At 50.6% G+C, this 11,602-nt stretch overlaps 1 protein-coding gene across 1 annotated transcript; it reads right to left on the bottom strand.

Moving 5' to 3' along the window:
- Positions 1–5,626: 5,626 nt before the first annotated feature.
- Positions 5,627–9,744, bottom strand: LOC113407603 (interleukin-1 beta-like). Its single transcript, XM_026656468.1, has 6 exons — positions 9,698–9,744; positions 9,357–9,405; positions 8,470–8,680; positions 7,282–7,452; positions 6,473–6,618; positions 5,627–5,839 (listed from the first exon to the last, which is right to left on the bottom strand). The coding sequence occupies exons 1-6, from the start codon at positions 9,742–9,744 to the stop codon at positions 5,627–5,629; spliced, it is 837 nt and encodes a 278-aa protein (XP_026512253.1).
- Positions 9,745–11,602: the final 1,858 nt, after the last annotated feature.

The raw sequence follows: 11,602 nt of genomic DNA, 5'->3' as shown, positions 1-11,602 counted from the left end.
TGTAAATGGGAATATGGCCCAGGCCAGAAGGGGCCATTGTGGGCTGACCTTCTGAGTAACCCAGGCCAGGGAACCTCGCCCAGTGATTCCTGCAGCCAGACAAATAAGCTGTAGCTGGAGCCTGGCTTCCAGTCTTTGAAGACATCCCAGGACAGTGAATTCACCACATCCATGTCAGTGGTTAATTACAAATCTGTGCCTTATTTCTAGTCTGAATTTGTCTAGCTTCAACTTCGAGCCCTGGGATCTCGTTATGCCTGCACTCAAGGCAGGACTAAGTATTATCATGTATGACCACACTGAGAGGATGGGTTTCTAGCTCCCTCTAGTGTAGAAGAGGTTTATGATTCTGCTATTGATCTCAGCTAAGGTGCATAGTAGACCTTAAACATATAGTTTAAACATAGCACGGACTTGTATTTTTATCACTGAGGTCCCCATAGCAGTACCACCTACCCAGTCTGGCTTTGGACTTGCTGCTGCCTCAGTTTCCCCTTCTTAGGCACCCCAATAACTTCAGCCTGTGTTGAGCCACACTCCTGCTTGGGGGGGGGAGGGGGGGCGCTGGGTTGATTAACCAAGTTCACCAGGAAACACAAGCATGTCCTGTCCCACTCCCCCAGTCTTCCTAATGGGCTCCCACCCCTTGGTGCATGGTGCCTACCCCATCCCTGCTGAGGCTCGACGTTCTCCACGCTCCAGACTTCCTAGCTGGCTCCTGCACCCCCAGGTCCTCAGCCAGGGAGCTCCAGACAGTCTCTGTAGCATAGCACAGCTTATGCAGCCCTCCTGCTCCTTTGTGTCCCTGCCTGCTCTTTGTCAAGCAGCAACTCCCAGGGCTTCCTGCCTGGAGTCTCCCTACTCTCCGCAGGCTTCACCAGTCTACCCTCCGGCCTGATTTTAACCACAGGACCTGCCTGGACCCACCTGCCCTTAAAGGGCCAGTCACCCTGTGAGAGGCCTGGGTGCAGAGCCTCCCACTGTTGGGGGTGGGTGGGAAGCCCCCTGAGCTGGCCTCTCTGCACACTTCTTGTGTGTGTGGTTCAGGTAGGGGGCAGGTCTGGGAGCATAGCCAGGTTTCTAGAGGTAGCTCCCCCTTTGGGGATCTCTCATGGTGTGTTCCAGGTGGCTGCCCAATAGCTGCAGTACGGGTTCCTCCCCAGCACATGATGCAGCTAGCATAGAGCCCTCGGTCCACTGATTGTCGGAGGGATGGTGGTGGAGCTGACGTGGCAGGGGGGTGTAATCTTTTAGATGGCTGCCCTTGAATTCAAGTGATGTGGGGGAGTGCCCCATCTAATTGCCAGCAACAGGAACATAATGCTGGAAGCGAAGCCAGGCTGTGAGCGTGAGGGGAAATGAATGGACCCAGTTCTGCTTCTAGTAAAGGTCAGGTCTGAGAACATTGTGACGTTACACTCCATATTATTTATGGAAATATGCTTATGAGATGGAACTGACAGAACTGAGATGTACTTTATTCAAGATGGCTCATGTAAGGTATCATTGGAAAAGTGCTGATTTACTGAATGTGATTATCCAATTTGTATGCATTCCTGTATCTGAAGGTAGGAATATTGACTATGTATCTGTATTTCAAATGGGTTACTTTGGATGTCACCCCCAACTAGCCCTTCAGGTACAATAATGAGAAAGCCAGACAGGGCTTAACGGCCCATTAGCAAAGACAATGGTCTGTAAAAGAGCTCAGTCTTCAGCCTACGAGCAATGGCTGCCACAGCCCTGCAGAGACATGGACCTGAGTCACCTGGTACTGGATACTCCTCCTCCCCTTTTGGAAGGCCAGTGTTTTTCCACTGGAAGACAAAGGGTTCCTGCCTTACACAACAGCTATATAAGGTAGGGGAGTGACATCATCATGGTTCTCCTCTGCCTCCCCACCCAAAGACACTGAAAAACACCTGGAAGGAAGAACTGAACTGGGGGGGAGAATGGTTGAGCCCAAGCTGGAGGGGCGTCTAGCTTGTGAGTAGTAATATCTGAGGTCTCAAGCTGCAGACCAGAGCAGCTGCCTTTTAAGATTTTCTGCAATCTGCCTGTAACAATATCTAGGGTGAGAAATTACTGAACCAATTTCTTTAGTGAAACAAGCTTAGTTTGCATGTTTTGTTTTATTTGCTTAGTAATCTGCTTTGTTCTGTTTGCTATCTCTTTAACCACCTTTTGTAGTTAATACATTTATTTCTTGTTTATAATATAACCCCGTTTGTGCAATTCATAATACGGGGTAGGGGGGAAGAGACTGTGCATTCCTTCCACCACATTGAGGGAGGAGGTGGATTTCATAATATACCTGTGGGTCAGCACTCCAACGGAGGTGGACACCTGAGTGCTGGGGCAAGTCCCTTAAGCTGAGTCTTCCCAGAGCTGATCTCAGTGTGCCTGTGTGTGTGTGCCGGAGGAGACTTAATAGCCTGGCTCAGCAAGCCAGGTAAAAAGGTGCCCAGGCTGGCAGAACAGGCAGGCTCAGTGGTATTCCAGCACATTAGGTGGCATCTTAAAGGGGGGCAACCCGCCACAAACATGCTTATCACCTGGGCTAATCATGCAATATCCTCCCCCCAGCTCATCAGTGGGGATCAAACCGGAGACAAGCAACGCCAAAAGCACATGCTTTTAGCACTGGAACTAAAGGAGTAGCTTCATTAGCTCCCAGTAGTAGTAGGCTATTATTTTCTTTGTGCACCAGTCACTCCGCAGTGGCATAGGGTACTTAGCCAGCGCCTGACACGCAGGTATCCCCTTTTGGTTAGTGAATCATTCAGGAATTGATACTGATTTCTACAAATTGATTAGAGATGCATCAGTATTATTTGGACAGATTTTCAGCTCTTGGCGAGTGGCTGTTTATCCAAATCACATGGAATTGTTTCTACACCCTGGTTGGATGACTGAACCTTTTGAAACAGAAAAGTAACAAATAGCCAATTGTCACAGAGTCCCCGGGCGATGCTTTGGAACTGCTCCCCACAAAGCCAGTCAGGACTTTGGGGAGCCTCCTCTCCCTTGGAGCAGACTGTCTTCAGGGCAAGAAGCTTACACGGCTTCACCTTCCTGGGTCTGACCTTGGAGCATTCAGCATATGCCCCTCCGTGCGCTTCCCACAGCGAGTCCGCCCAGGTGGGGTCCTGGGGAAGCCAGAGGGTCCTGCACCCCCAACTTCGCAGTCAGACGTGACTCTCAGCCAGTCAGTAAAACAGAGGTTTATTAGATGACAGGAACACGGTCTAAAACAGAGCTTGTAGGTACAGAGAACGGGACCCCTCAGCCGGGTCCTTTCTGGGGCCCAGCGAGCCAGACAATCCCATCTGCCCTCACTTCCCATCCCCAGCCAGATCCAAACTGAAACCCCCTCCAGCCCCTCCTTTCTGGCCTTTGTCTCTTTCCCAGGCCAGGAGGTCACCTGATCTTTGTTCACCTTTAGCTATTCCCTTGCAGGGGGGAAGGGCCCCAGCCATTTGTTGCCAGGATACAGAGTGTGGCCATTTATGCACACTGGAGACTTAAGAAATGCATAGGGGAAACTGAGGCACCCACACAGTATTCAGAGGAAACATTAAGAACAGTCCCACTTCATCACACCAATAATGAATTTTTCACTAGGGATTTTTGGCTGTGGAATCATCTGTGCTAAAATTCCCCAAAATTCACCTTCCAGGAGCATTTTGACAGCTGTCCAAACACTCACAATTAGCAAATGCTAGAACCCCATGAAATGTGGCAAATCCTTCATTCGGCACATTGGGCTGTATTAGTAGGAGCATTGCCAGCTGATCGAGGGAAATGATTATTCCCCTCTATTCGATGCTGGTGAGGCCACACCTGGAGTATTGCGTCCAGTTTTGCCCCCCCCCCCACTATGGAAGGGATGTGGACAAATTGGGGAGAGTCCAGTGGAGGTCAATGAAAATGATTAGGGGGCTGGGGCACATGACTTACAAGGAGAGGCTGAGGGAACTGGGGTTATTGAGTCTGCAAAAGAGAAGAGTGAGGGGGGATTTGATAGGAGCCTTCAACTACCTGAAGGGGGGTTCCAAAGAGGATGGAGCTCGGCTATTCTCAGTGGTGGCAGATAACAGAACAAGGAGCAATGGTCTCAAGTTGCAGTGGGGAAGGTCTAGGTTGGATATTAGGAAACACTATTTCACTAGGAGGGTGGTGAAGCACTGGAATGGGTTACCTAGGGAGGTGGTGGAATCTCCATCCTTGGAGGTTTTTAAGGCCCCGGCTTGACAAAGCCCTGGCTGGGATGATTTAGTTGGTGTTGGTCCTGCTTTGAGCAGGGGATTGGACTAGATGACCTCCTGAGGTCTCTTCCAACCTTAATATTCTATGAAAATAGCTGGTAATCTGGATTTTCTTTGACTTCCGGTCCGACCCAATTTGTTGACTGCCATGCACACAGGCAACAGAAGTTACAAGCAGAACAATGCGATCACCAGTACAGGTTTGTTTATTAAAAATCAGCCCGGCAATATTAAATTGGTCAATAAATAAATTCCCAAAATACCCTCATTTATAATTAACATGTTAACAGAAGTTACCAACAGTGAAATAGAGCAACTTAATCTTGTATTGAAACAACAACACAATAGCATTTTTACAGGGAAAAAAAATCATGCTGCATGATGATGGCCATTCCTGTCTCTAATATTTATATTTAATGTATGTATATATTAGTCTCACAGCAAAATGACTGACCAAGTATTATTCTTTTATCAACTACAATCAGTTACTAACATAGTAAAAAACATCCTGATTGGTTAATAACTTAGATTGTTAATAATTAAATCACAGTGTTTTAATATCATGAGCTGAAGAGACACAATAAGAGACACATGTGGCTCATGAGCCTTAGTCTGAGTATCGCTGCTTTTAAACTCATTGGCAAAATTCTGGTTTCCATAGGGAACAGGGGGAAAATTCTTAACGCAACTGGGCCCTGATCCTGCAACCAATTGAGTAACTTTACCCAAGTCTCTAAGGCCTGTCTCCTCAAAGGTATTTAGGCACCAAACCGCCAGTGGGAGTTAGGAGCCTACATATCTTTGAGGAGCTGGGGCTGAGTGTTTGCAGATTCAGGGCCTCGTGGTGTGATATGAACAATAATAATTAATGAGGCCCTCCGGGTGCAGCACAGATAATTTACATTAAATTAATATACAATGATCCTCCAACACAGAATGGAAACCCCCCAGCAAAACTGCATGGTTGGGCTGATGCAGCTTAGAAAGGAGAGGTTAAAGTGGGTCTGGGGGAGATCCACAAGCCAGGGGCATCGGCGTAAGCTTGGTCGCCGAAGCTGTGGAAGGTGGGAGAGAAGAGACAGCCACCAAAATAAGCCTCTAATAAAGAGGGCTCTAATATAGAGCTCCCATGCCAGTAAGAGGTTAATTCTAGATGCTGGGGCCACTGGCCCATGCTCTAGGATAGGGCAGGGCACAAAGCAAACAGAAAGACACAATACATACATGTTAGAGACGTGTTACAATCACGTCTCTGAGCTGTGAGCCAGGGTTCACTCATAAATACAACTTTTCCCCCATGTACTTAGTACATACAAAGATTCTACTGAAACCAGTAACTGCCGGTTTGGGATGTGCGCTCAGCGCTTGGACTGGGTGAGGAAGTAGTTGGTGATGAACACTTCCCCGAGCCGGTTGGTGACGCCAACAGGCTGGTTGTTCTGGGGGGAGGTGCAAATGTACCAGCCATGGTGGGCGGCCGACTCGAACTGGGCCGTGCTCTCGTTTTCCACCTTGTAGAAGATGAAGCGCTCCAGCTTGGCTCCATCGACGTCCTTCAGGATATCGGCCTCCTGTGGCACAAAGGGATGCCCGGTTAGAAAGAGAGGCCAGAGGAGAGAGCTATGCCAGGCCTCTCTTTTTAACCAGATCTAGCAGGAAGAGCTCTCCTGGTTCCCACTCCAGTGCTCTACCCATTGCCAGGGGAGGAGGAGTGGGCAGGGAGCTCTGGGGCTGGGTTCCACAGATATCCAGTGCTGCTGGAGGCTGGGAATGTCCCCCAAGCAGCCTGGGATTATGCTAGTTCTCGCCCGGGGGAGGGGAGACATGGAAGCAATGGGTTTGGGTGCTGGGTGATCCCACAGCCTGTGGGGGCCTGATCAGAGCCAGGGGGAGTCCCAGTCCGATCTGCTGCAGGAGCTGGAATCGAGCCCGGCTCGTGCATCATCCACAGAATGATTTACTAAGCTCTAGCTTTATCGCTGGGGCTGGCGCAGGAGGCAGATGGATCCCCGCTCAGCTCGCAGGGCCCAGCGGTGGTTTATAGGGCTGGCAACTTTGCTGTGGCCCTGCCGTGACGGAAAGAGGATGCCACAAGCCCTCCTTCGAGCAGTGACCCGCTTTACTTCCTGAGCAGGCGGTTCTTGGTTTTTCAGAAAGCGAGTGGCGAGACAGATGCCAGAGCCTGGAAACCCCCAACCCCTTACCTCCAGCTGCAGCACTGGTTGCTTGCCATTGTGCACACAGGACAGGTAGAGACTTCTCCCCTTGATGCCCAGAGCGACCGGAAACCTCATGGAGCCCTGGTTGCTTGTGCCACTTTTCGGTCTGTAGAGAGCCATGTTTAACTTCACTGCAAGATGGAGGAAAATACGGAATCAGCAATGGCACAGAGAACGGCTGTCTGCATTCTGCGGGGAGAGATGCAGCCAGTGCTGGGAGCTAACTAGGGGAGCCACTCCGCAGGCTGCCTTGCCACGTGCTCAGAATGTCCCGGGCCAAAGCCATGCAGCGTGTACGCCCCCGGGGTTCCCCTGGCATCTCACTGGGGGCTTGGAACATACGAAAGGTCACATTCTCCAATCTGGCGGCCCCGGGTGGAAATCAGGGACCGGAGTGCAGGATTCAGACCAGCTCCTTTGGCAGATGTGAGGAGCAAGGAGTTCAACATAGAGGAAGGACCCTCTCTTGGGATTGCCGGGGGCCCACCCTGGCCTTTAATAAGGGACTGGCATGGCATGGCTGTCTCTTTGGTTGGCCTTGATGTTCTCAGGGCCAGTTCAGATGGGAAACCAGACCTGTGAAAACTGATCCAGCCTGGAAACTTAATCAGATCAGGTTTCTCGGGGGGCTTCTGGTATCACCCAGAATAGAAATAATGTAGCCCAAAGACGGATGAGCAGAGTGCATGGGAGAGCGCCAGAGATTCGGTTCCTTCATCGGGGGAAAGTCAAAGGTTTGGCTAGCATTTTGGGCGAAGGTTTGGGCTAACACTTGGGTATCGTCCAGACCTTACCTTGGTGTCTGATGTTGGGGCCTTGCAAATGCATAGCCACCAGCTGGGCGGGAGCCTCCAGCTTGAAGCACTTCTGGTCAGTGTCCCGTATTTCGTAGGAGATGGATCTGAAGTAACGGTAAATGGAATCCACTGCGTGGGTGACATTGTGCCTCTCGAATGAGATGGTCTCTGAAAACAAGATCAAACAAGTGCACAAGGGTTAATAGCTACTCCCATTCTCTGAGCCCACGCTCGCCTCTCCTGCACGTGGTCCCCAGAGTGACTCAGAGTGCAAGGAACTGATCGGTGTGTTTGTGATTTACTCAACACTGCCAAGCTGTCTGTCATAGGCCCCGTACAGGTAACAGCTAATGGGGATTCCCCCTTTTCCTTAGTGGCAGGGCCTGTGCTGTGGGGCCGGGGGTTGGAGTCCTGCTTTGCTTCTCAGTGCAGAGTTCCTGGCAGATGTGAATTTGCTGCAACACGCAGTTAAAGTATTTGCTCAGAGCCTGGGGACTGAAGAGCTGCCTGTGACCCACAGCGACGGGTGCCTTTTCCTGACTGGAGCAAAAGTGCATATTGGCCTCCCCTTTCCTATCCGAGGGACTTGACCTCTCACCCTTCCAGGAACCAGGTCTCATGCACCTGGTGCTCCTGCTGGGATGCAGGGGGAATGAACTGGTAACAATCAGACTCTGCCGTTCTCACCCATCGATCCCAAAGCACTTGATCATCAGCTCCATTGCACTGGGGGAGAAACTACGGCTGAGCAAGGGGAATGGACAGGTCCCGTAGTTAGGGCACTAGCCTAGACCGTGGCAGACCTGGGTTCAGTTCCCTGCTCTGCCACTGACTCCCTGTGTGACCATGGGCATGTCACTTTGTCCATCCGTGCCTCAGTTTCCCCACGTGTAAAATGTGGAGAATAGCCCAGCCCCACAGGGGTGCTGTGGGATAAAGGCATTAAATATTGTGAGGTGTTCAGGCTCAGGACCTCACCTAACTCGCATTGATTTCAATACCTTTGAGGATCTGGGCCTTAGACAATCTGGTGTCATGTAAATGCCTTTGGTAGCTCTGTAGCTCGAGACTTGCCCCCTGACACACAGAGCTGGCATTAGTGGGGCTCCAAAGCCCCTTGTGTGTCCCCCTCAGCCCCAACCCTTGGATGGGGTTGCTTAGCTCCAGGGATCCCCCGGGCCATACCGAAGACGGTGTCGAAGATGCTCCTCAAATCATCGTCCGTGAAGGGCCTCGCTTTCGATGCCTTTTTCATCTTCTCTATGGCGACCACCAGCACCACGGACCTGCGGAAGACCTGGCGAGAGGTCTGCTCCGTGAACTGCAACTGGATGCCCACGTCGCAGGCTGAGCAGCTCTGGGACAGGGAGCAGGGGCTCGGGCCTTGGTCGGAGCTCTGTGGGCAAGGAAAGCACTGTGAAACAAGCTGCTGCCCCACACTCCTGTAAGAGCTACTTTAGGCCCTGCAGCCGCCAAGGCCGAGCCAGGTTCTTCCCCCTCCACGAGGCGGGCCAGTGGTAGGAATCTCCTCTCAGATCCACCCCAGGATTCCTGTCAGTGCCTGTTCTGTGCTGAGAGCACCCATGGGGGACAACGCAACTCCACTGATGCCAATGGGCCAGTGGCCCCCAGTGTGAGCCGCAGCTCCCCCTGCCAGCGAATGCCCTGCCCCCTACTTTCCCCCAGCAGGGGACAGGAGAAGCGCCTGCCAGTGTCCCTCAAGGTGTCCTCTAGATTCACGGCTTCAGGGAGACTGGAGCAAACCATCCCCCAGCCACTTGCCATCTGCCTGGCCAGCACCACCACTGATTGCAAGCCAGCCTCCTTCGCTTTCCCCCAGAGGGTGGGGGCTGAATGATGAGGGGATGCTAACAGCAGGTAGCCAGACATGCTGGACATGCTTTTGCTATAGCCCAGTCGTGAAGTTTCACTGGGCCAGACATTCCATGGCTCCTAGGTTCAAGGAGGACACTATCCCACTATCACGTGGGACCTAACTGGGGCCTGACCCCTCTTTCACCAGGATATAAAATCCCCAGGAAGGGCTGTTGGACTGAGAGGCTGAGCCTTACCTTCCCCAAGTAGGGGTGGTCGACTTCGTAGAACTGTTCATCATTCACACTGTAAGCGAGGGACAAACAAACAAAGCCAGTTATTCCCCGGAGAAGAGATTCTACAGCAGTTACAGGTTCAGGGACGAGTGGCGAAGGCATTTACACTTCTCGTAAGCTAAGGAGACTTAACACTACAAAGATTTGCTGGCATTGCTAGTGTTTGGGCTGAAGCTGGCCTTAAGCGTTACCTAGGCCTCATGCTGTTTCTTTGCATTGGGGTGAATTTCGCCCTGAAACTCCAGCAAGAATCCCCAGCTCTGAGACCCTAGAACACAGGGAGTCAGTAAATCCAAGGTTACCTGCAGAACTCCATAAACTCCTCCTGTACATCAGGAACGGCTGCCATGGCTGCTTCTCGCTATGAAACCTGAGGGGAAAAAAACAAAGATGATCACCCTTGCACCCTGTGCACCTCCAGCCAGCCATGGAGAAAGAGAGATTGTCTCCTAACATACAGGCCACTGAAATTAGTCAGCTGTGTGTCCCCTTACACCACTGCTGAATCTGCCCTTGTAGCAATAAAGCCAGGGAGCTGGTGGCAGAACACCTGGAAACAGGAATATTTGCTGTAACAATAGGGTGATTTGATATGTTTGCCCTTTTGATACTATGGTGAAAAGAGAAATAAATAAATGGAGATATCCCATCTCCTAGAACTGGAAGGGACCTTGAAAGGTCATTGAGTCCAGCCCCCTGCCTTCTCTAGGCAGGATCAAATACTGATTTTGCCCCAACTCCCTAAGTGGCCCTCTCAAGGATTGAACTCACAACTCTGGATTTAACAGGCCAATGCTCAAACCATTGAGCTATCCCTCCCCCCCAAATAGAGTTGTATCTAGGTGAGAACTTATTGTGAAAACAAGCAAGCCAGCTGGATCATCCTGTAGATCAATTGATCGATCAAGGATTGATAGATATTGCATGCCAACTAGTCTTTAAAAGCAAATATTTGTCAAAGATGCCAAGCGCTTGCAGCTCCCAATGATTTCAGCTCAGCACCTCTGAGAATCAAGCTGTACCTGAGTTCAAAGCCCCAAATACAGTTTGCACCACCTATTACAAAGCTTCTCTAAGACAGCATGCCCTGTATTCTTATATGCCTCCACTGCAGGTGAGGCTGCCTTGTAAAACAGCAATGCTGCTGATCAGGAATTCCCAACCCCAAGTGCCAGCTTGATATTGCCAGCTGCAGATGAGCTCTGAGCACAATACCTGTGTGATGCGTGCCGCCGGCCCTTCCTACTGGAGGACTGTTCTCTGTCTCTTTCTCTCTGAGTGTCTCAGTGTCGATTGGTTCCTCATAGCTGATGGAGGAGCATGATATAGAGGGCAGAAGAGGAAGAAGGCGTTGTTTAGCTGGGAAATTCCCCAGAGGTATGGGGACATAAAGATATTTTTTTAAATTTCACAAGCGGGTGAAGTACCCGAAAAAAGGAAACTCAGTGATCAATACTGAGAAACTAACCTGACCTGGGAAGGAGACCCCCACAAAGGAGCATGCAAATGAAGGATGAAAACCCTCTCACTGCACTTCAATTCCATAAGGTCTATGCCCCACAAATGTCCGGCTTCAGCCCTTTGGACATATGTGGGACATAGACCTTATGCTGTCTCTCCACCAGGGAGTGAATTCTGCCCCAAGTAATTTCACTGTGGCCCAGGCGAGCCCTCAAGTTTCCTCCCAGTCCAAACCATGAACATGATAAGGAAGCCATCTCACTTCAGTTGTGGCAAGCTCCTGGAGTCCCTTCCCTGCTAATGTTTCTATTCCCAGAGAGATGCACTGCCTCCTGTCTCTTCAGTCCGCCAGCATACCCGCCCACTGATCACTTAGGCTTGCTAGCTGAATCTCTCTGTAATCACTGCAGAAGATGTGGCTCTGCCTAGGACAAGATGTTTAACCCTGTTTGCCAGGAGGCCGGTGGCGCCTACCCACCTTGCTACACCACCAGAGTATGATTCCTAACAAAATTCACTGCTATAAATGTGAGGTCCAATCCTGGGTGCAGCTGAGCGCCGGCAGTTTTCATTAACTCCAGGAAGAACTGTGTGTACAGCTAGGGGAAGCTTTTTTTTGGCAAAACCAAAAAAAAAAAAAAGTACATTTACCAAAAATGTACTTTTTGGGGCATCAATTCAGGTTGAGGCTGAGGAACAGTTTGGCAGAAAAAAATGAGAACAAACATTTTGGAAATGTCAAAACT

The sequence above is a fragment of the Terrapene carolina genome, unplaced genomic scaffold (genome assembly GCF_002925995.2).
Source record: "Terrapene carolina triunguis isolate 2854851 unplaced genomic scaffold, T_m_triunguis-2.0 Scaffold49, whole genome shotgun sequence".
Taxonomy (NCBI): domain Eukaryota; kingdom Metazoa; phylum Chordata; order Testudines; family Emydidae; genus Terrapene; species Terrapene triunguis.
Note: the sequence above shows the minus strand (reverse complement) of the source record. Positions and strands in the feature narration are given on the sequence as shown.

What these genes read in the sequence shown, in the direction of transcription:
- LOC113407603 (XM_026656468.1), bottom strand. Translation starts at nt 9,744, where the DNA reads ATGGCAGCCGTTCCTGATGTACAGGAGGAGTTTATGGAGTTCTGCAG. An exon ending in GAGTTTATGGAGTTCTGCAG is followed by an intron (nt 9,406 to 9,697) that starts GTAACCTTGGAT and finishes CCTCGCTTACAG; the next exon opens with TGTGAATGATGAACAGTTCT. An exon ending in CATCTTCGACACCGTCTTCG is followed by an intron (nt 7,453 to 8,469) that starts GTATGGCCCGGG and finishes TCTTGTTTTCAG; the next exon opens with AGACCATCTCATTCGAGAGG.